Source organism: Mytilus trossulus, chromosome 2, assembly GCF_036588685.1.
Source record: "Mytilus trossulus isolate FHL-02 chromosome 2, PNRI_Mtr1.1.1.hap1, whole genome shotgun sequence".
Classification (NCBI taxonomy): domain Eukaryota; kingdom Metazoa; phylum Mollusca; class Bivalvia; order Mytilida; family Mytilidae; genus Mytilus; species Mytilus trossulus.
The window spans coordinates 17,657,820-17,683,272 of NC_086374.1; the positions used below are offsets into that span (position 1 = coordinate 17,657,820).

At 31.3% G+C, this 25,453-nt stretch overlaps 2 protein-coding genes across 7 annotated transcripts in view; one reads left to right on the forward strand and one right to left on the reverse strand.

Annotated features, from left to right (window-relative positions):
• LOC134706645 (sepiapterin reductase-like) overlaps window positions 1–25,453 on the reverse strand; it is a 345,856-nt gene that overhangs the window by 73,048 nt on the left and 247,355 nt on the right. The gene's annotated exons all lie outside the window — the stretch shown is intronic.
• LOC134706638 (potassium voltage-gated channel subfamily H member 6-like) overlaps window positions 1–25,453 on the forward strand; it is an 88,846-nt gene that overhangs the window by 10,636 nt on the left and 52,757 nt on the right. For all 6 annotated transcript variants that reach the window (XM_063565746.1, XM_063565747.1, XM_063565750.1 and 3 more), the window contains exon 2: window positions 23,972–24,214. In XM_063565746.1, coding sequence (XP_063421816.1) covers window positions 23,972–24,214 — 243 coding nt within the window. The remainder of the gene's footprint in view (window positions 1–23,971; window positions 24,215–25,453) is intronic.

The following is a 25,453-nucleotide window of genomic DNA, read 5'->3' on the forward strand; positions in this document are numbered from 1 at the left end:
ACATAGTCATTGGTATACATTGGAGATCTGTTCTATTGGAGTGTCTGTTTAATGTCACTAAGACATTAGTTTACATTGGAGATCTGTTCTATTGTAGTGTCTGTTTAATGTCACTAAGACATTAGTTGACATTGGAGATCTGTTCTATTGGAGTTTCTGTTTAATGTCACTAAGACATTAGTTTACATTGGAGATCTGTTCTATTGTAGTTTCTGTTTAATGTCACTAAGTCATTGGTATACATTGGAGATCTGTTCTATTGTAGTGTCTGTTTAATGTCACGAAGACATTAGTTTACATTGGAGATCTGTTCTATTGTAGTTTCTGTTTAATGTCACATAGTCATTGGTATACATTGGAGATCTGTTCTATTGGAGTGTCTGTGTAATGTCACTTAGACATTAGTTTACATTGGAGATCTGTTCTATTGTAGTTTCTGTTTAATGTCACTAAGACATTAGTGCTTACTCAAAAGTTAGATGGCATTTCACTTATAGTAAATTTTAGATGAAATGGACTTTTATAAGAGTATATTTTTATGCTTTACTGTATTTAGTCATAAATGTTGGGATCTTAGAAGAAAGCAATGTTGGTAATTTTTCTTGCTATAGAGATGATTTTTGATTAAATGATATATTTACTGTAGAGTTCCTGCAAGTGCAGTCATCCTTTATTGATAAATCCTTGAAAGATGACAGGATATTATTTGTTTAGTTGATAATCTAATCGACTAGACTTGTTAATGGTGATTCAAGGTCAGTGGATAGACATTGCTATCTCTGTGTTTATTTTAAGTTTCTCTTTAGAAATTAAGAGTTTAAAGAAAAACTTTTATTTTGAATTACTCTAAATAAAATGTGTTTAAACATGGCACAAGTCTCTAAGGAAATCTATAGCAGTCTTTAATCTGTATTTTCAAATTGAATTTATGATTTGAATAATAAATAAGACTGTGGTAAAACAGATTACATTACCCCACCACTACAGTTTAGCCCTTAGAACTTCATGCTGAATTTTCTAAGAAGGTTTATTGCAGAACATAAATCTACCATATTTTATTTCTTAAAGAAAACCATCAATAATTTGAATTAATGAGACAAACATTGGAAAGTACATGAAAAGGATATCCCCATCAATACACATGCAGTAAAAATAAAGAAGTATTAAATTACTTTTTTGAGTTTGCGTCAAAGCAAGCTAGAAGTATCAATATTTTAGCAGTTTTCATTGTGTTGTTGGTATGCTGTTCAGTTGATATATGTCATCTTTTTCCTATTGCACAAAATCTGAAGATCCTGTATATGTATGATAGTACTTTCTAAGTGTATGTCACGAATGTTAAAGGGGCACTAGCTGACAAATTCATGTTCACCAATTTTAATCAAATTCTCATATTTGGTTTATAACAAAGTAAAACATTTATCCAAACCATTAAAAAATAAACAATAAACAGGGCACTGGCATGCAAGTTCATAGCATCGTTTTGTGTGTATTTTAGTCTAGACGCCATCTAATTAACCATCAAGTTGACCACTAAAGTCAAACAATGACCATATAAGCGATGTAAACATAAATATATATAGCTGTATTTGGCAAAACTTTTAGGAAATTTGGTTCTCAATGCTCTTCAACTTCGTACTTTATTTGGCCTTTTTAACTTTTTTGAATTCGAGTGACACTGATGAGTCTTTTGTAGACGAAACACACGTCTGGCGTATACTAAATTTAGTCCTGGTATCTATGATGAGTTTATTTATAGACATAAATAGATTAAGCAAACTCATGCTGTTGCATTTTTCTAGGTCTATTTACTTTTATATTATAGATAAAAAATAAATGTTTATCATCCTTTTTACCTTATAAGAATGATTTTTTGTGAATTGATTCAGTCAATCAAATGATTTACTTTTGTTTCACTTTTAATGACTAAATGTTGACATTCTTTTCCTTTAAGTAACTTTACACATACAATTTGTGCGTTATCCTTCTCAAGCTAAGGGGTTAAATTGAAGTTCGCATGGTTACAGATTCAATGAGGTCAATTTATTCACTTGCAAGTGGATAATTATTAATCAATGTTTTAGCTTATTTCGACAAAATTGAATCCTACTGGCTGCTAAAAACGAATTGATATTTCACTATTTGCATTTCATTAATATATTAGATTTTTTATGTATCTCGTAGCTTGTGCTCCTTTAAACCTCATAAGGATATAGCTTTCATATGTGTTAAATGTTTATTATTAACATTGGACACACAGTCAATATTGAATATTACACGAATTTCATGTTATGTCAATTTATTATATAAAGTTACAAGTTTTGGCAATAATGGGGTGTTTATCTGTGTTTAGTCAAGAGTTATAATCTATCAGTTCTGATGAGTGTAATACTTAGTGAGCAATTATGTTTCTTTTCCAAAGCATGAAGAGAAAGAAAATTTACAATTGCCAAATTTCAAATAATTAATATAGAAGAGACCACAACTTTTAATTATATTGTACATGAATTCAGAAGGCTCTTGACCTCAGATAATGAGAAAGTTGCTGTTTTCTTAATACATTTATATGTAATTAAAACTATGAAACTTCAAAAGCTAATGGGTAAAAATAAGCACTGCAGTTTAAATGTACAATCAGTATAAAGATAACATCTTTAGTGTTTACAGTTTATGTTATAATTAATATATTCTGGTACTTTATTGATCTGAGATCTTGAATTTTTTATAACTATTATATGAAGCATTTTATTCTGTTATTATGACCTGATAGTATGGAAGTGTCAATAAAAAGTAATTAAACAATACTTCAATGATAAAGTATTTTTAGCATCAGTAATTATATAGTTCTTTTTATGTTATTTACCTATGAACATAGCAAAAATTAATAAATGGGTATATTTTTGGATTATTGATTGGACACAGTATTTAAAAAAGAAAACCTATATAAAACATGTCCATATACAAGCAATAAAAATGCATGTGCACACGATTGATGAGAAATGCGACCTAAAAACAAGGTATTACGAACAGTTCGCTAAATGTTAAGTAGAAGCAAATATAATGCCAAGTGTATAGAACTTCAATTTGAAAACAGTAATGAACTGAAAAAAATTAATTTGTCCAAATCAGTATATGAGTCGTTAACAGTAGTGAGAAATCTTGAATGTCATTCCTGATGGACAAGAACATGTATTCTGTCAAGCATAGACATATATACAGACCAACCAATCATGTGAAAAGTACAGAGCAAGATAAATGATAGTCAGTGATTTTCAAGTGATTTGTCAAATACTACATTCCCCCCTACTTGGACACGTTGTTCTGACTCTGTGTTGACATGAAATGGCATCCTTTTTGTGAAAAAATAGGAAATTGCAATCTGAAAGTAATTGATGTGATTAAATATTTAATCAAATCGACAGCCTCCTACACCTGAGGACAGCAATGTACAATGTACTGGGAGACAAATTAGATGGTGAGGTAGCTGACATAATGACATACATTTGATAAAACTATTCCATTACATCATTTCAAGGCATATATCAATTGCACAAAAAGTACATCAATCAAGTGTCCCAGATGCCTGAGGTTATCAATCTGTAAGGCAGATCTTGTGAAATTTGCTATACAAAGCACGACAAGACAGACACTACTGGGACTAAACAATGCAGTCAAGAGGAAATGCAAGATCATTTCTACTAAATTTAGTCTATATACAAGCTCAGGAAATGTCAGATCATTTTCTACTGCAATTTAGTCTATGCAAACTCTGAGAAATAATCCACACTATCAGCTTCCAAATCATGGATTACACATAAGCTGTCATACCAGAATATAAGCTATAGTTTGATTAGAATACTATGTCTTATGTGTCTATATATAGACTGATTAATTGTTGTTTGCAATTAAGCCCATACCTGAATGCTAAATATTTTTCGAAGGATAACAACACATACAAAAGACTTCAAATAACTAGGAACTGCAAAGTTGGTTTATCAGGATTGAAGGCAAGACATTTGAACAGCCACTGAAATAAGGAAATTTGGGGTAGGGACTAAAATTTGACTTTTCAAATAATTCACTATGTTACAGAAAGTAATTGAAAGCAATCATTCATGTGCAAGCATGACACTCTTTTAAGATCACAGAAGCTAGGGATTGCTTTCCATAACAACCCAAAGCTAAAGCACAAATCTGTACCCATTACAGGGATGAACATTAAAAGATAACATAGAAGTATTAAAGACAAATTATACCTTTGACTAGATGATAAATTTATACTATCTTAAATCAAAACAAATATATTCTGCTTGTTTGACATGTTGATGTTTCAATTACTACAAGTAATGTTTTTTTCTCAAATGATAACAAATTTTGATGGCAATTCTTTGAAATAAAGAAAGATAATGATAAAGCAACATCTCAAAATTTATGTTTGTTGCTCAAACTGATGTATCATACTGGCTTCTTTATAGCAAAGAATATAATGATCTACAAAATCCATTTAATTTCTGAAGTTAAAATCATTATGAATAATGAAAGTCTAAAAAACATTTCTTGACCAAAAGTATTGATAAAGATTAAATACTATCAATGTATTGTCAGTACACAGATGTTGAAAAGTACTTGACCAAGTTTGTATAGAAATTGGCCTATAGGCTTTTCTTTATATTTTATGTTAGATCAATTCGTTACAATGATGTAAAGTAAATAATAAGTTTACTAGGCTATGCTGGTTAATTGAAATATCAGAAGTAGTGGAGTTTTATCATACATGTTTTTGTTCAGATGTCTGCACAGATGGCTTTTTATAGGTCTCTAAGGAAAGTAGATTGGATAAGTTAGTTTTTGATGTAACATATATTGAACCTGAGAATCCTCATTTCCATCTTAGTAAAGGCAAAAATATGGTTAATTAGATATTTATAGTAATTATTTTGTTTTTGATGATATTGTTTATTGAAAAAGATATATATGAAGATAAAAACAATGGTTAAATTTCAGGGCTATATTGCATTCACTGTGCCTGTCTACCGTATTGAAATTCCCATCACATTTTTCACCGATTCTGAACAGAATGACTTAATGTTTGGCCAGCAGTTGTCTCTCTCTTGCTTGTTTATTTAAGGTCTTTCCCCTAGTTGAGGAAAGACCTTACTGTGTTTTCTTATGTTTTTTTAATGCCCAACCTACAATAGAACAAGGGTATTATGTTTTCTGGTTTGTGTGCCGTTCGTAAATCCGTTCGCCTGTTCGAACTGTCCATCTGTCCAGCGTCAGGTAAAGTTTTTGGTCATTGTAGTTTTTGATGAAGTTGAAGTCCAATCAACTTAAACGTTAGTACACATGTTCCCTAGGATACGATCTTTCTAATTTTAATGCCAAATAAGAGTATTTACACCAATTTCAAGGTCCACTCAACATAGAAAATGATAGTGTGAGTGGGGCATTGGGGCATCCGTGTACTATGGATACATTCTTGTTTTCTTTCTGTTATTGACTTAAATTTATATGTACTGCATGGTTATAAGATTATTATTATTTCTTGCATTTGGTTTTGCCACTTATAAGTCAGTTTGCTTATCTGAAGATATTCTTTGTCTCACCATGGTACTTATCTGACATAGAACATTTCATTACTCTTATGTAAGGAAATGCACTTGTATTTAAAACTTGAAAAAGTGACACTTAGACTTACCATCGATCTAAGCTGAACATTTTGACATTTAAATTGTAATCTAACAAAAATGGTGGATTAAAAATGACATACATTCATTAGGGGGAGATGGAAGACTCATTTATCATATTGCTAACCAGCTGTCATTTTATTCAATGCATATATGCAGATTTGGTGTACATCTTGGTGGGTGACCTTCAAATTTATAGTTCTGTAGGAAGAAAATCTATAACCCCTGCTTCCGTAAACAAAAGAAATTTATTGAATTTTTCATAATGTATGTAATAGTTAAGACACATGTTGTATAAATTTAAAAAAAGAACAAAGTTTTTGAAATGTATTGTGTAACACAAAACCATTGTAAAGCATTGATCATATGGTTAAGAATTGACTTAGTTTATAAAGTTTGAAATGTCAGCATGATAGCTACCCTATTACATGGGTAACAGTTGGTATAAGCTATATAAATAGTGTTAATTTAAAATATTTCAGAGCCATGGTGTTCAGAATAATGTAGTATTGAAAAGAACTATTTTCTTCCTCCCATATTTGTATCCATAAGATAAATTTCGTTAGGTAGTACATTATCTTCGGTAAGGCAATTGGCTGGACCAATCCTGCTCATCTCAGGCATGAAACACAATATTGCATTTTGCAGAATATTTATTAGAAATTTCATAGTTGACTGCTTTTATAAATTATTACCAATTTTTTATACACAGATGTAATCTGATTTTTTTGTCAGTGCCTTTTTTGCCAGAACACAATTTTCTGTTTTACGAGTGAGTGCTTTAGTATAAGCAAAAGTAAACAATAACCAGCTACAGTAGATCATTTTTCTGAAGACCAGGTAGGAATTGCTCACGGTGTCGACTAAGTCTGATAAAATTGAGAATGGAAATGGGGACTATTTTAAAAAAAATTCTGGGACGCCTTCCAGACGTCATAATCAGGGGTGTAGAATAAAATATTTCGCCGAGTGAAGCGAGGCGAAAAACTTTTTGGACCTTTTTTTGGCTTAAAAACATAAAATAATAGAGAATTGCACTAATGTAACAGTTCCTGACTTGGAGCATGTATATTTTATAGTTAAAGTGTCAGGGTGTGACATTTTTTATGCCGAGTTCTATCCATTAATTGTCTATGGTATATTAAAATGATTGGATGGATCTTAACAGCAGTAGACCAATAACGAGAAATTCCAAACTCATGGATATAAGGAGTTACTTAACATTTCAATTCCTAGGCCAGGATTTTATGAACGAGAGGCGTGATTACGGTTGAGGGTCCATGGGGAAGCTCAGAAGCTCCTGAATTTCAACAATTTAGCATCAAATTATGAAGTAATCCCTCTATTTTTGATTAAGTTCGGGTTTCGTTGAACGACACACATGATATAAGACAAATAAACACTGAAGAATAAAGTTCTTTCGTTCTGAGTATTGCTTTAATGTGGAAATATACATATTTCTAGTATACATGTACCTTGACGCAAAACCTAAAATGAACACAGAAAAATACTGACGGACTCTCATTTTCAATTACTAGAGTGGATTCATTAGATCACTTTTACATGGATTTCTCATGGCGTAATCGTCAATAATTTTATCAAAATCAAGTTTAATGTCTCTGTGAACATATAAAAGAAGCAGAGCATTTAGGCGATCCTCCTTCATGGTGCTTCTGAAATCATTCTTGATCAACTTAAGGGATGAGTTAGCTCTTTTGGTGGAGCTTGACGTGACGCTCGTCAAAGCAAGTAAGAAGAGAACTTTCATGATGTTTGGAAATAAAGTCGAGCATGCCCTTACATCAGTTAAGGTTGATGTTATTGACTCTGGTTTGTCCGGTTGATTTTCCCAAAACGACTTCCAGAGTCTCATCTCTTGCCTGAATGTTTCAGGCGAAGGCATATCAGTATTGTAATAATCATAAACATCCTTCTCCATCTCTTCGGAGATAAGGTGAACTCGGAACGGCAAAATTGACAGGGCACGAACAACAGAGACAGCCTCTTGACCGAAACGCATATCAAGTTGCTGAATTAGCTCATCAAGATAAGGTAAGTAGATTGCCCGTTTAAAGTATTCTTTATCTGATGAAGCGGGAACATTGTTATGATGTGTCTGTCTAGCACAACGACAGGGCATTTTTAATTAATGAATATGATAAATTGCCATTATTCAATACAATACTAGCAGATTATAACGATAGTTTTTTTTTTTTTTTTTTTTTTTTTTAAAGGGAACGCCCATTACGCCCTTACCTGGACCCGCCCCTGATAATCTAGACTAGGCTATAGCTAGCCCCTAAATAAAAACGTGTACCTGTTCAGTGAAAATGTTGTTTCAGTAGAAAATGTTTCTATTTCTAAGTCATCGAAGCTAGTAAAGAAGGGGAATACTGTTTAATCAGGCTGCAAATGGGTGTATATTTACATAGTAATTGACATAAATTTACAATGAACTTACATGTTTTAAGCCTTGTTCAATGTTGTACTTTTGGTGAAGGGAATGTTTTATATATACAATTAATCAGTCTATATTAAGACTTTTAATATTGTATTTTATTTCTCATATTAAAAATATTTAATGCATGTATCATAACACACGAAAAGTAAATAAAGGTATATTGAGCAAAACTTTTATGTTTTATTTACTAACATAAAATCAAGATTATAATAAATATAACAATTTCAAAAAGAGAAAAGTCCAATATAAATTCATAAACAGGAAAGTTCCTAAATTCTGACAAAATCAAATGTTATCAACCAACAAAGGAGAGAAAAAGTTTTATTTTTGACTTGGGACAGGCATTTTCTGTAGAAAAAAGTGAGTTAAAACTAGTTTTATAGCTAGCGAAACCTTCCAGTTGTTTATAAACTAAAATTTTGCAGATTTGGAGAAATTTCAAAAGTTAAATTTAATTTGAATTAAGTTTTATTGGTGGCTCAAATGATATGATATTTATTTGGGCTGCATTGTTATACTTTGTATGAGTTCCTTCTAAAAATACTCTTTGGTTGGGTGGTTGTCTCTTTGACATATTCCCCATTAGGATTCTCAATTTTATTGTACTGAATAACATTGATACCTTGAATTGCTGTTTTTTTTCCCTGTATCAACTATATTCCATAACTACTAATTTCAGTATTATGGACGCTGTACAATAACCATGCGTATGTACTATTAAAATTATTCAATTTACAGATGCACACAAAGTAATGTATGCTCCAGATCTGACTAACACGTAATTTAAGTTGTATAACAAAAGATTATTGAAAATTAAACTGCTGCGTTGTTTACTTAATTTATTTTTAATTAAGATATTGTTTCATTTGACACTAAATATAAATGAAAATCAATTATTTTATTGACGAAAGCTATTTTCTTTGAATGTCAAACAAATATTTATTTAACAGACAATTAGAATGTTCAAGAATTAGAAAACATTTAATCATTTTATTAGCTCACCTGGCCAAAAGGGAAAATGAGCGTTGTTGTTTAATTATTTGACAAACCTTGTCTGCCATCCATTGGTTTGTAGTTGAAATATTTGTCTAATCTCAAACCATTTGGCCAATTGGAAATGAACTGCACCTCCATCTTAAGGAGTCTATTGTAAAAGTTGACAGTATGTTTGGTGACCGGGAATAATTATACCAACAGAGTGGCTTATTTATATAGGGCTTAAGATTGGGCATAGTCTTTGCTTTTCTGTGTTGTGTACTATTATTTGTCTGTTTGTCTTTTTCTTTTTTGACCATGGCCTTGTCAGTTTATTTTCTATCTTTGAGTTTTAGCGTCCCGCTAGTATCTTTCGCCCCTATTTTAAATGAAAAAAGTCCTGAATGTCCCGTATATCTGTATTATGCTTCAAATGAAATAGCATCTGATAAAAAAGCCAATATCTTTTCTGTGCTTGATATTGTATGTACTCTTATACATAGGATTTATATAAAAGTTTATTTTAAGATCAGGGTTAATACCTAATGTATAGAGAGAAATGATTGATTCAGGAAGGGTTAATTGTCTATTTGTCACAGACTTTTGTTTCAAAAATGTTTTTCCTAAATATGCATAGATATTAATGTAACTAGACAAATTGGTGCTTGATTTTATCCAAAAATAAAGTATGTAACTTTTTATTTGGGTAGATTATCTGCTCTATCATATCAGTAGAGACTTGCTGCTAGTTATTTTTGCATGTACAGTGTATTAGCATTTTGCATGTTCAAAATGAAGGGATGTATCACACATTTAATATTTTGTTTGTATATCAACAGACATTTCCAACATTTTAGATAGACCTTATTGCTATTTTGGAGTCTGAAACGCTTGAACTATTGAAGTCATACAACAATCTCTTTTTCTTTGTGACATCAGACATTTTCTATATGACGTCAACATTTCATGGGAACTTTTGCAATTGGGATGTCCAGTAAGGGCGGACAAATAGCAATAAAGTGTATGGTAAAGATTTATCTAAATTGGAGATCTGTTGATTTACTTTGATTGATCATACATGTAGCTGTGGTACTTTCTATAAGTACAGATTAAAAAAACTGAAAATGACCCTGGTGTGAAATTTATTAAGGGGAAATAAACCCTTCTTTTTACTGTTATTAGAATAGATACTTCTTACAGTGTTTTTGATGATAACACAATTTATTTTTTAGGACATTTCTGATAGTTATAAAAATTCTTTCAGCATTATCATGGGACAATTATGATAATTATTAAAATATGTATGTAAAATAACAGCGCCTTTGTACTGTATATTCTTCGTAACTTGACAAAATACATTTTATGGTATACAACAATCTTAAGAAGCTATTATAACATGGTCTTAGTTTGATTGTCTGCTCTGATTGCTCATCTAACATAGGTTTACTAGTTAATTCCTATAGAGATCATTAATACATTGATTAAGTCATATGGCTTTAAAAATGTTCTTTTGTTTTGTTTAGTGACAATCTGGTTCAAATATTGTGTTTACATTATTTGGGACATATTTTTGTCACAATCCAACGATCGTTTAATGTAATAAAGTCCTTGGGTTAATGAAGCCATAAATGTAGTAAGAGATTTTTGGTTCTATAGATACGACAAGAGAAACCTTACATGTGAGTAAGTCTCAGGTTTTTTAACTGTGAAAAAAATAAGCTTTAAATAATGTGATTTCTACTATCTTAGAAGCCACACACACTTTTTGAGATAAATTTCCGGTAAAGGAAAAAAGACAGACATAAAGAGATCACTAATGGTCTTTAATGAAAATATCTTATTAAAAAGTTTAAACCAACTGCATTTGTTTGCACCTGTCCGAAGTTAGGAATCTGATGTTCAGTAGTTGTGGTTTAGTTCATAAGTGTAATAGTCATTTTTGGGGGCCCTTTACAGCTAGCTGTTCAGTGTGAGAGATGTTTCATTGGAACTCAAATTAAGAATTATCTACGTGAAATATTTGTCTTTTTCATGATGCATGAGGTACATATATTGTTTGTCTTGATGCTGTTGGTTACGTTTGATTCCAATCTGTATTCATAGTTTTTATGTCTCAGATATTGAATTTCCCTGCCTATTCTTATTCTTGTAGGAATTAGTTGAGGGTGTTTTAGGCTCAAATTGACTTTTATGGAAAAATACAATCACAATTTGTTCGATTTTGGCGACAGAAAGATATAGTTAATTTGATACCCATACATCTACATTTTGATTTCAGTGCTCAATGCAGGCTGTCGAGTGACAAACTTAATTGTATTTTCATTGAAAAACTTCCGTGGACAGATTATTGATAGAAATACAACTTAATATTGGAAATTCTTATTAAGAATTGGCTTAATATAACCATAGATTTATTTAATTATGGGAAAAGATGTCACAAGACAGCAAATGATGTATCAATTTTTTCATTTCCTATGTGCAAGTCCTGTAAATTATATTACTTTAGATTGTATAAGGGAGAAAAGTATTATTAGTATTTCAGAACAAGTAACGGAATTTGCAAAGTATATAACCCATGGTCCATTGATAAGATTTTGGAAAAGACACTTTTTTTGTGTATTAATTATAGTTGAAAGATAATGAAAATATTCAACAGGATGAAATCTTTGATTTATAAAATGTCAGTGATGATAAAATTTATAACTTCTCCAATAGAAGGTAGTCCTTGCTTCAACTTTTAATTTCAAATGAACCTTACTGAGCCAAACTTTTCTATTTGTCCAAGTGGATCATTGAGATATGTTGAGTGGAATTGCATGGTTAGCAATTAGTAAACTAGCAATAAATTCCATTATTCTGAGAAGCATTAAAAAGCCAAAAAGCATTTTCAATATGATTTTTAATGACTTGTTTTATGAGAAGTTCATAATTGCATTTGTTATCGCTTGCATACAGTATCCAGATCGTAGCTAATCTCCCTTCACTAATGAAAAATAAAATGCCGGAAATTGTTCTGGACAGTGACAGATTTGATTGAAATATTGATGAATATAATATAATAGTTGACAAATATCACAATATTTTAACCATGAATATGCCACCTAAGGCCAAAACTACATCTTGACTTTTTAGTAGAAATATAATTACAGAATGGCAGCTAAGTTGCTAAGACCTGATCACCAGTTAGGAATTTAATCAGGCAGAATATTAAATGCACCTTTTGAACAGAAAACAAAATCATGTTTGTTATTTTTTTCTTTCATTATTTTAGCATTCTTTTTTAATGTGTTGCTTAATGGATAATTATGATTATTATCAAACCATCTTCACGCCTAATATGTACATTTTCTCTGAAATTTTAGTATTATATAAATCTTGGAAAGCTTTAAGATTGTTTTAATAGTAAAATAGACCTATCAAAGTTCAAGAAACTCAACATAGTTGTTTCTTATGATGGTCAATGATCTGTATACTTTTTGGTGAAAATAAGATTCAAACATTTTGAGTTACGGGACTTTGTAACTAAAACAGAGATGCTGTTTTTTCACATGTCGCGCCGTATCTCAAAAAAACGATTTATAATTATTGCTTAAAACTTTACATACTTTTTAGTTATATTAATCTTAAGATTTGTATACTTTATGGTTTTGATACTAAATTTTATTTTAGAGATATTGAGTTGTTTGTAAAAAAAAAAGGCGGGGGGTTTCATATGTCGCACTGTATCTCAAAAACAATTTATGGTTAATGTTTAAAACTTTACATCTTTCTTAATTATATTAATTTTAAGATCTGTATAATTTTTGGCGATGATTCGAAATTTTATTTTAGAGTTATTGAGTTTTAAAAAAAAAATCAGTCCCCATCCCCCCTTCATTCTTCCATCTCAATTGGAAAAAAAATGGAATTATGTATACAATTCTTTCAATTTTTCCACCAGTGTTTTAAGTCATATCTGTCTAACTAGCTTTCTGTCTATCCAGTCATTTTATTATTTAATACAAATAATATAATTAGCTTACACTTGAGAATAGAAATTGGGAATGTGTCAGTTTTTACACACAACAATCCAACCAGTGTAAAAAAAAGGTAAAGGCCACCAATGGGTGTTCAACATGGCAAGAAAATTCCCCACCTTGAGGCAGACTTCAGCTCAGGCCCCTTAAAAAAAATATGTTTTTGTGTACATTTGACTTTAGAATTTAGAGATCTATGCTGAATTTGATTGTGGCAAACATCAAACATAACATGTGCACAATGTATATCTGAAACAAAAAAGATAAAAAATATTTCTTAACAATAAGATTTGATGGGTTAGTTGCTATTGATTAGTAATTTTTCAAGGTATCTTTTGTTCTGCAGGTAATTTATGAGATTAGAAGAACTTTGTAATTGTAGACTTGAGAATGTGTAAATTAACAATTTACACAAGTAAGTCTGTTCTTCCATTTAACACTCCCTCTTCTTGAGAAAAGACATATTGATAATGGTATATCCTTTGTTACAGATCGATTGATTACTCATTCAGTTAGATATTATATGAGGTTTGTTAACGAGCCGTTATGAAGACTGACAGATCTGTTAATTAATAGATATTTGAACATGTTGTTTTCTAAATTATCCATTCAGGATGTTATTTTCAGATGAGAATGCAAATACATTTTCTGTTTCATTTAATTTTATTTGAAAAAAATAGGCTATTGTTAAGCTCATCATACTGTTGAAAATGGTAACAAGATTTGGATTAATTACTTCCTTATTGTAAATATAAACAAATTATTTCATGTTGAAATACTCCCAAAGGTTGCCAATTTTACTTCAGTATCAAGAAATTCATAGATACTAGATTTCTGCAGGTCTAACTAAATGATATTGATTTTGCTTATTGTTGAAGGCCAACAATTACCTGTGATTGTTCTTATCGTTGTCCTTTTGATCAATGGATAATTGTCTCATTTTTTTACATAAATGAGGCCTTTAGTTTTCTCGTTTGAATTGTTTTACATTGTCTTATCAGGGCCTTTTATAGCTGACTATGCGGTATGGGCTTTGCTCATTGTTGAAGGCCGTACAGTGACCTATAGTTGTTAATGTTTGTGTCATTTTGGTCTTTTGTGGATAGTTGTTTCATTCAGGCAATCATACCACATCTTTTTTTTTATATCATTGCCATTTATGCAAAATATCCTTATTTTGACACTGTCTTGTTGAAATACTTGAAGCTACACAACAAAGTATATAGTACAGAATTGTTGAATATCTCACCCTTTAAAATTTATATTTTTTACAAGTTAACTTTTTTTACATAAAACTCCTCATGTAAATCACTGTCGCTATTTTATTTATAAAAATAGCTTGATATTTATTCATACATTTTTTTTCCTGTTTATATAACAGTTTTTTTTTTAAAATAACTGACATCAATGTTAAATGTGGCATTTAGATTATTATAACCCTTTTGATTAAAAAAAAGAATTTGACTGAACAAAATTACATGAGATGAGGGCCCTCATGGGGTTTTTGATTATGTGATTACTTGGCTGTTTTTTTTAATGATTATTTGATTATTAAGCCAAATATTTCATGATTATTTGATTACCTAGGACTGTATTTTTAGTTTATGATTATTTGATTACTAAAGATAAGCAAATATTTAATGATTATGTGATTATATTGGCCAAAAAATGGTGATTATGTGATTACTAGGACCCCCCCATGAGGGGCCTCTGAGATCAAGCCTCTGTCACAAGTTATACCTACATGAGTATTAAAGATCAAAAACTGTCAGAGTAAATGAAATATAAAGAGTGCATGTATTTGTCTGGCCTAAAAGGAATGTTTTGAAGTGAAAAATATAAGTTTCTAGTCTGGAGTCACTGTCAATTCCAAAAGTGAAGTATTTTTTTTTTTCATTTCATGCAGTTCATAATAATTATAGTCAAAAAACAGTTATACTATGCATTTCAACTGTTTGAACAACATAAGCAGCAGCATATATGACTTTAAAAGTTTTCCCCTAATACTGTCATGTTCCCCCCCAAAAAAGACAACCGATTGCATTGAGTGTGTAGGCAAAGGTTACATCTTTGGTTAGCTTGCTTGCTTGCTGAACTGTGAAGTCATTATTAGGTAAGGTATTCTACCCTTCTTTTGAAGTAGCCTAGTCCTACAGACAGATAGAGTGGTCGAACTAGTCTACTGGTAAAGGAGAATAGTTTACCTAACCTAATAATGACTTCCAGTTCAGCTATCAAGCAAGCTAACCAATGATATTAGCTTTGCCTACACACTCAATTGAATCAGCTGTATAACTTTGGAGAATACAGTTCGTTGTTAGGTTTAATGATATGTTATGAATGTGTATCAAGAAATGTGTTTGATTGGTGTTTAATATAGTATGCTAGCTTTTGCATTATTTAAAGCCATGAATTTTAATAGGTTTCTCAAGCAGAAAGTAATTAAGATCTACTCATTCAGTCATGTTTAAATGACTTATGAATTTCTGATAACTTATTCTGTAGAAGAGTTTTCAATAAGAGTATTTATTGTAAAAAGCATATGACATTGATCCATTTAGATTAGGAAACTTTAGGGTGTTAATTACAAGTAATATATGTAAAATCTGATTGGTTCATGTATTGTTCGCTGAGCATGTCAAATCATGCTTGATTGGTTTAGAACTTCCTGTTTCAGCAACTAAAATTGTATTTAAGGGAATATTTGTATTGGTAATGAAAATATCATGGGATAAAATATTTACTAAACAAAGAATTGTATAATTTCTTTGTAAATCTGTGTTGATTGCATTTCTTGATGTATGGATGATTAGTTGTCATATAAAATTAATCAAGATTTTAATTCAGTTCATGTAAGAACTAAAACTATCCTAACATAAACACAAATTTTTTTTGTGTGTGTATTAATATTTCTCTAATTCTTCGTCAATTTGTCCCTTTTTGCACCCATTGTATAAAAAAATTTAATCAACGTGTGGTTCGTTTGATCTCAGTTCTTCATTGGTTAAAATTTGATTATAACGTCAAGTTTTCATGCTTTCCTCTCAAATTTCTATTGTGAAGCCATGATGATGTCATATAGAAAGAACAAATCTTTTTGCAGGTTGTTTTAAGATTGTCAGCATATCATCCAAAACCCCTAAGAAAATCAGATTACACTACCAAATCTCTCAACCCATGAAAACTAATTGCAACAAAACAGCCAAAAGTGCTGAAATGTGGTAAAACACCAATCCAAAATCAATCAGCTATATTACCTTTATGTGTTTGGCTAACCTGTATTACCTCCATGTGTTTAGTTCAACTATATAACCTCAACATGTTTATTTCACCTGTATTACCTCTATGTGTTTAGTTCAACTATATAACCTCAACATGTTTAGTTCACCTGTATTACCTCCATGTGTTTAGTTCAACTATATAACCTCAACATGTCTAGTTCACCTGTATTACCTCAATGTGTTTAGTTCAATTATATAACCTCAACATGTTTAGTTCACCTGTATTATCTCCATGTGTTTAGATCAACTATATAACCTCAACATGTTTATTTGACCTGTATCACCTCCATATGTTTAGTTCAATTATATAACCTCAACATGTCTAGTTCACCTGTATTATCTCTATGTGTTTAGTTCAACTATATAACCTCCACATGTTTAGTTCACCTGTATTAACTCAATGTTTAGTTCAACTATATAACCTCAACATGTCTAGTTCACCTATATCCTCTATGTGTTTAGTTCAGCTATATAACCTCAACATGTTTATTTGACCTGTATTACCTCTATGTGTTTAGTTCAACAATATAACCTCAACATGTTTATTTCACCTGTATTACCTCTATGTGTTTAGTTCAACTATATAACCTCAACATGTTTATTTGACCTGTATTACCTCCATGTGTTTAGTTCAACTATATAACCTCAACATGTTTAGTTTACCTGTATTAAAACAATGTTTAGTTCAAATATATAACCTCAACATGTCTAGTTCACCTATATCCTCTATGTGTTTAGTTCAGCTATATAACCTCAACATGTTTATTTGACCTGTATTACCTCTATGTGTTTAGTTCAATAATATAACCTCAACATGTTTATTTCAACTGTATTACCTCTATGTGTTTAGTTCAGCTATATAACCTCAACATGTTTATTTGACCTGTATTACCTCTATGTGTTTAGTTCAATAATATAACCTCAACATGTTTATTTCAACTGTATTACCTCTATGTGTTTAGTTCAACTATATAACCTTAACATGTTTATTTGACCTGTATTACCTCCATGTGTTTAGTTCAACTATATAACCTCAACATGTCTAGTTCACCTGTATTACCTCAATGTTTAGTTCAACAACATAACCTTAATATGTTTAGTTCAACTGTATTACCTCTATGTGTTTAGTTCAAATATGATAACCTCAACATGTTTAGTTCACCTGTGTTACCTCCATGTGTTTAGTTCAACTATATTACCTCAACATGTTTGGTTCACCTGTATTACCTCCATGTGTTTAGTTCAACTATATTACCTTAACATGTTTAGTTCACCTGTATAAGCTCCAAGTGTTTAGTTCAACTATATTACATCAACATGTTTAGTTCACCTGTATGACCTCCAAGTGTTTAGTTCAACTATATTACCTCAACATGTTTAGTTCACCTGTAAAACCTCCATGTGTTAAGTTCAACTATATTACCTCAACATGTTTAGTTCATCTGTATAACCTCCAAGGGTTTAGTTCAACTATATAACCTCAACATGTTTAGTTCACCTGTATAACCTCCATGTGTTTGGTTCAGCTATAACACCTCAACATGTTGAGTTCATCTGTGTTACCTCCATGTGTTTAGTTCAACTATACAACCTCAACATGTTTAGTTCACCTGTATTAAAATGTGTTTAGTTCAACTATATAACCTCAACATGTTTAGTTCACCTGTATTACCTCCATGTGTTTAGGTGACCTATATAACTGTGTATAAAGAATTGGATGCGACATGTTGTGTCTCTGTAGAACTTACCACTGTGTATAAAGAATTGGATGCGACATGTTGTGTCTCTGTAGAACTTACCACTGTGTATAAAGAATTGGATGTGACATGTTGTGTCTCTGTAGAACTTGCCACTGTGTATAAAGAATTGGATGCGACATGTTGTGTCTCTGTAGAACTTACCACTGTGTATAAAGAATTGGATGCGACATGTTGTGTCTCTGTAGAACTTACCACTGTGTATAAAGAATTGGATGCGACATGTTGTGTCTCTGTAGAACTTACCACTGTGTATAAAGAATTGGATGCGACATGTTGTGTCTCTGTAGAACTTACCACTGTGTATAAAGAATTGGATGTGACATGTTGTGTCTCTGTAGAACTTACCACTGTGTATAAAGAATTGGATGCTACTTGTTGTGTCTCTGTAGAACTTACCACTGTGTAGAAAGAATTGGATGCGACATGTTGTGTCTCTGTAGAACTTACCACTGTGTATAAAGATTGGATGCGACATGTTGTGTCTCTGTAGAACTTACCACTGTGTATAAAGAATTGGATGCTACATGTTGTGTCTCTGTAGAACTTACCACTGTGTATAAAGATTGGATGCTACATGTTGTGTCTCTGTAGAACTTACCACTGTGTATAAAGATTGGAGGCTACATGTTGTGTCTCTGTAGAACTTACTGGTACCACTGTGTATAAAGATTGGATGCTACATGTTGTGTCTCTGTAGAACTTACCACTGTGTATAAAGATTGGATGCGACATGTTGTGTCTCTGTAGAACTTACCACTGTGTATAAGGATTGGATGCGACATGTTGTGTCTCTGTAGAACTTACCACTGTGTATAAAGATTGGATGCTACATGTTGTGTCTCTGTAGAACTAACCACTGTGTATAAAGATTGGATGCGACATGTTGTGTCTCTGTAGAACTTACCACTGTGTATAAGGATTGGATGCGACATGTTGTGTCTCTGTAGAACTTACCATTGTGTATAAAGATTGGATGCGACATGTTGTGTCTCTGTAGAACTTACCACTGTGTATAAAGATTGGATTTTATGTGTGTCCTCAATGGTTGATCCCCCTTTTTTCACTTTTAAATATCTCTGTTTGTTTTTAATTTACAGTTCACAGAAATATTTGAATATTGTAATTTTACATTTGCACATTTTTGTAGCTATCTGCTGTAAAACATCTGCAATGGACCTTCTTGTACACAATTATAATAACTATGATACTGGTTTATAAGTAAAGAAAAATAATATATGTTCCTCAAAAATTTTACCTTTCTCTAATTTTATGTATTTCAAAAGTTATACAAATGTAGTAAAATGCCTTGCAAATCAAACTCATATTTGATATGAAATTAACTTAAGCAAATTACTGATTTGTAAACTTGAGCCTAAATAATATGTTGGAGATAGTATTATACCAATGTCTTGGTAGTTATCATGACTTATAGGACAGATCTACTGATCAATGATTCTGGATCATTATCTTGTGTTACAACTTGACCATTTATCTATACTTATCACCATAGTGTTTGATTTTAATAGTTTGTGAAGCTTATTTGGTCATAGCTGTTTTCTTCTTAATTAAGCAGATATCAAGCAGGTGTCGTAAAATATTTGAGATGTAAACCAGTTTTCTAACCATTGGTTATTTTATTTCAAATTTCAAAGTTTTAGAATCCCAATTACTCCTGCAAAACTGGGGTAAATTTGAGGTTGATTTGCTTGAATCAAGATGTTTCTCCTGAGTAAAGTTGGTTTCAGCATTTAACAATTGTATGATAGATCAGTAGCAAGAACTTATTTTGGGTTAACAAATGCACTGTTTTAAAAGTAACTTGGTTTTCTTGACTAAAGTATGCATTATGCATATTCTTATCTTAATTTTGGGGGTCATGAGGTCCAATGTCAAGTGCTATTGATAGACTGAAATTTTGTTTTCCAAAAGTTACCTTAATATTGTACAATTAATGTACATTTGAACCAAAATGTCTGATTATGCACAATCTGAGGGAAATAAGTTTCCCTATTGGATTTGGGGTCAAAAGGTTAAAAGTCAAGATCACAGCTGGTATTGCTAGATTGAATTTCTAGCAAATTTTGATTCTAAATGTTTTCTTTTGATTCATATGGCTCACTTGTACCACGGAAGTATGATATTCAATATAATATTTCCATGCTTATACCAAACTTCTAATAATCCATAATGTGATTGTTACCGGTGACAACAAGAGAAGTCTGTGAACACATCTACTCACTGATAATGGAACAGAAAGGATACAGTGTAACTTCTCTGTTTGGTTAGCTCTATGACATTCTGATTAATAGTTCCATTTTGAATACTGAAGAGTTTTAGCTGCTATTCCCTAATGCTATTTCTTTGTTCATTTATTTTATTACAAAATACTGGAAACAGCTTACTTTCAATTTCAAGTATGAAAAGATTGAAAAAGTAGTTGACAAACTTTAATAAGTAAACAAATAAAAGTTTTATTTTATTTTGTGATATATTCATTTTTTCAAGTGTCTGCAGTTTTATTAGCTGTGGAACGCAGTGGCGGATGCAGGGGGTGGGTTCCGGTGGTTGGAACCCCCCTTTTTTTTCTTGAAGATCAATGCATTTGAATGGGGACATAAAGTTGGAACCCCCCTTTTTTCTGGACGATCAATGCATTTGAATGGGGACATATAGTTGGAACCCCCTCTTTGCCCTGTGTTGGGAATTTGTGGCAAATAGTAAAAAAAAACTTATGATATTAGCTATGGTTTCGAAGCTACAATTCTAGGTTAAAAAAACTTCATTGGATGCATGATACAAACAAATAAGGTTTTTGTCCTTTGAAAATTGTCAGATTCCAAGGTCATATTGACGATAGTTGTCAGAAGTATGCATTAATAGTTTGGGATGATTAGATATAACAAATTGAACATTTTTTTTATGAATAAAAAGTTCTTCTTCTGGTATATTTCACTCAAAGACACAATGGCATGGATAATTGTATGTTTCTGGTATGTTAATCAGTGGATGATCAAGTGTATCCTTTTGCAAATGTTATGATTGGCTGTTGGAGAAAGTTTCTGCTATGATCTTTCATTTCATGCATCTTTAATCATACGATCTTTGTTTACACCATCCAGTACATTACGTTTGAGATACCAGCAAACTGCAGTGAAAATCCTGATAAAATCGTTAGTTATCAGATTGTAGGGAATCAAATGATATGAGTTCTTATGTGTAACTATCAAAGGTTGGATCTTCAATTTAATTAAAGGTACCAGTGCAGTGCTATGCAGCAATCAAAGAGTTGTCTGATTGCAGCATATTTGATCTGATTTATGACCTATGAAAAGGATTATGCCAATATTCTATCATTTTCTATTGTTAAATATTTTAAAGATACTGTTCTTCTGCTCTGCTTATTAAATAAAGTCAATTGATTGAAAATGAACAAGATTCCAACATGTGAAAATTAAAATTAAATTTTATATTAAGGATGAGTGTTTTTTATATTTTTGAAAAAAAATCACATATGTCCATTGGCACATCCAGAATTTTTTTTAAAAGGGGGGGTCTCCAGTCACGCTTCAGGCTCCCATGGATCCTCCTATGCTGTCTGTTGACTTTGATGATATGTAATTCTTCGAATCCTTTAAATGTCAAATTTAAAAGGAATAATGAAATGAATGTTTTGTATATTATTGAAAAACAATATTTTTGTCCGTTTTACTGTGGATGAAACCTTTGAAATTAAAATTTAACAGAAATATTAAATGAATGAATAGTCCTTCTAAATTTTAGCATAGATGGTAATCATGACTTCAAGTTGCATTTCATAATTCATAGTTTAATAGGTGTTAATTTTGAAACAGAAAAGAAAATGCCACAAAGAAAATCTGCAAACTAGTGTTGTTACCAAATTTTAAAGACCCCTCAAAGGTTTTTTGTTTAATAGTGGCCATTAGGCACAAATACCATGTGAGCAAAACAGGTTCTACGGAGCCTTAATTTTTATAGCATACAGAAATAAATGCTATTTAACTCAGTTCTCATATAATAAGAATGAGGTTATTTACTATGCAGTTTTGAACACTTTGCTAATCAATGATACTAAAAGCTTAAAGCTGTCATATATAATAATAAGGTACAGTTAAGGGAGATTGAGCATGAAAACATTTACGGATCTCTCTCAAATGTTAAATTCACCTGCAAGAACCCTTTCAGTTTGTGTGTTTATTTAATCAGCTACCTTACCCATTGTTTGTTTATGCTAGTAGTCTAATGAAGAGTTTTATTGAGTATGGAATTCTGACATCTGTTTTATTAAGCCTACCCTATGATGTGTTTACATATATGACAGAAAAAAATATCAAGAAAAAGATGTGTTTATTTGTTCATTGGAAAAAACTCATTTAGAAACCTTTATTGTGTGTGGTAGGTTTTATGAACTAAGAATTTGAACAAAAATATGTTATTCACAGTATTGAAACTAGCTCAGGTTAGCAAGGTAATTCAACTCTACTTGATACTAGAGGGCACTCAAACATTCATCAATCTATTTGTTTGTGTTCTATATAATTAATGACCATTTTACTTTCATATTATGATTAGTTAAGGAGATGATATTAGTTTTTGAAATTAGTAGATTGAAAAGAATGTACCTTATGTCATTCAGTCTGATTCAAATATACCTGCAGAACCGTACCTAAGAGCTACTGTTCTGCAGCTAATTCAAATACAGCTCAGGTGATCATGCTTTGCTTGCAATGTTCTGGTAACAAATTCAAGTGTTAGTGTATCAATATAACAAAGGCAAAGGATGTGCAAAGGTCATTTAACAGAAAATAGGATGATGAAATCTTTATAATCAGATTGAACGTTCTTCAACCCCATTCCTTTTTTAAGGATTTCCTGATCAGGCCGGTTTCTCAGAAACTCATAATAAGCAAATGTCAGCTATATGGTATGGACTGATTGTAAAATGTATATGTCCTTCTAGCAAAGTTCATTTGACCTTGATCTTATTTTCATGGTGCATTGGTCAGCATTAAGTTTGTGTAAATAGGTCGTTCCTCAGAAATCTTAAAGTATTGGATCAGCTATATTTGTTATATGGTAGTGTTTATCAATCAATCATTTAATGGATGTTTAAATATTGAATACACTATTAGCAATGTAAAGTAATTATACCTGTTATGGGCAATTTGCTTGATAGTTTCACAGTCAATTGTAGTTAAACATCATTGAAATGTCAATTAAAGGCTATTGGTTGTTGTATAAAGACACAAAATATATTTCCAATGAATGGTCAGTCTTCTTTTTGATGGATTTGTTTCTGTCAAAAAGTGGTAATACAATACATATCTGCATAACAGTTTAAGGTAATGAGTGCCAAAATATACACAGGTTTATAAATTGCTCTAAAGTACATGAAGTATTGAATTTTTAGGTTGATGGATTTCATATATATAAAAGATGTAGGATATACACCATTGCATGCAACTTCAGTCATACTAATAGGGTTCACAAAAATAAAACATATCAAGATGCCACTACATAATTATACAAGGCCTTAATTGACATTTTACCATACTGTTTGGTATACTTAGAATTTTCAACAGTCTCTCATTTTATTAATCACATAAATTAAGAATGAATAAATTGCAAGCAGTTTTCCAAAATTATATTTCTCCTTTTTGTAGTATTTTGTATTTAGATGAAGACATCTAGAATAGCGAGTGACTGCTGAGAGCCTCTTGTTTTAATATCTACTGTTGACATTTAATCATGCCATATTTTTTTCTAATTTTAGATCGAAAGTTTGTGATTGCTAATGCTCAGATTGAAACTTCACCAATTATATTCTGCAATGATGGATTTTGTGAACTTACTGGATATTCACGAGCGGAGGTTATGCAGAAATCGTGTATTTGTGATTTCTTACATGGTCCCCTTACTGGTTCACTGGGAATTCTACAGATTAAAGATGCTTTACAAGGCACAGAAGAAAAACAAGTGGAAATTCTTTACTACAAAAAAGAAGGGAATTCTCTTGGTAAGGATGTATTAAGTAATTAAAATGACACTTAACTTCCTAATTAATTTATTTTATAAATTCTGAATGACTGCCTATTCTAATTTTAAGTAAATAAATTGACGAATAATTGGTGTTTGATGAGAGACTTATCTGCATCTGTCAACTTTGGTCTGACCTTCCAGGAAATCCCAGAAGTGAGACTTATAGGCCTGCTGTTTACAGCAACAACAAGGGATAAACTTTGTGTTTAGGTCAGTGAAGACCAACGTATGTTAAGTCAATGACATTTGGTTAGCAGTTGTATGAGCCTTGGTACAACTTACTGCCAGGACCCTGCCCCCTCAATCATGACCCACTGAATTGAAAATTTTGAATACCTGTTTAATACACCTTATCACTATTCCTGGCTGATCCAAGAATCTGTCCCGTTTGAACTTTTTACTTCATACAATAATCACGTTTCCATCTTGGTGTTAGATATTTTGTTTTATGCCGTCAAATTTTTTAGAGAACCTGTGTGATGTCCAGTAATGGCAGACAAATAGTGATAAGGTGTATAGTTCACATGTTTTAGTTTGATAAAAAGTTTCCAATGTACTGATTGTCATTTAATGTTGCTATTTTAGTTTTAATATTTGCATTATACTATGAAGATAACACACACATGGTCTCCTGTTGAAAATATTTGTTCATTCAAACTAAAATAGTTAACATTGACCAAATTATTCATGATTTTGAAGACCTTTGCACATTTAATATTTGCATACCAGGCAAGGAAACACCAAACAACATAGATTTCAAGTTTAATAGAGTTTATATTTGTCTTCCTGTAGATCTTTCCCTCACTGATTTGCACATTTGTCCAATTTATGTATATGCTGAGTTATCTTTAGAACAGAACACTTTAACAAACTTATTGTCTGTGATTTCTTTTGGAACATCTGACTTCATTTCTGATTTTTAGAAGGGTTTGTGTAATTCATTTTGTTGTCATAAGGTTTTGTATAGACTTGTTTTTCCATGATTTTGTTTCGCCTGGCCATTGTGTTGTCAGCAACAAATATTTTGTTATTATGAATGGCTCCATGATGCATACCTTCAAACCTTAAAATGTAAATATCAGCGTCAACCAAAAGAAAACTAACATTGATTTAATTGTTAAAACGTGTCCTACCTTGGCATATAGTCATAACAATAAAGCTTCATAGACCTAAAAGAATAAGAAATAATATATATTTTGACTTTGCCTCTAGTAAT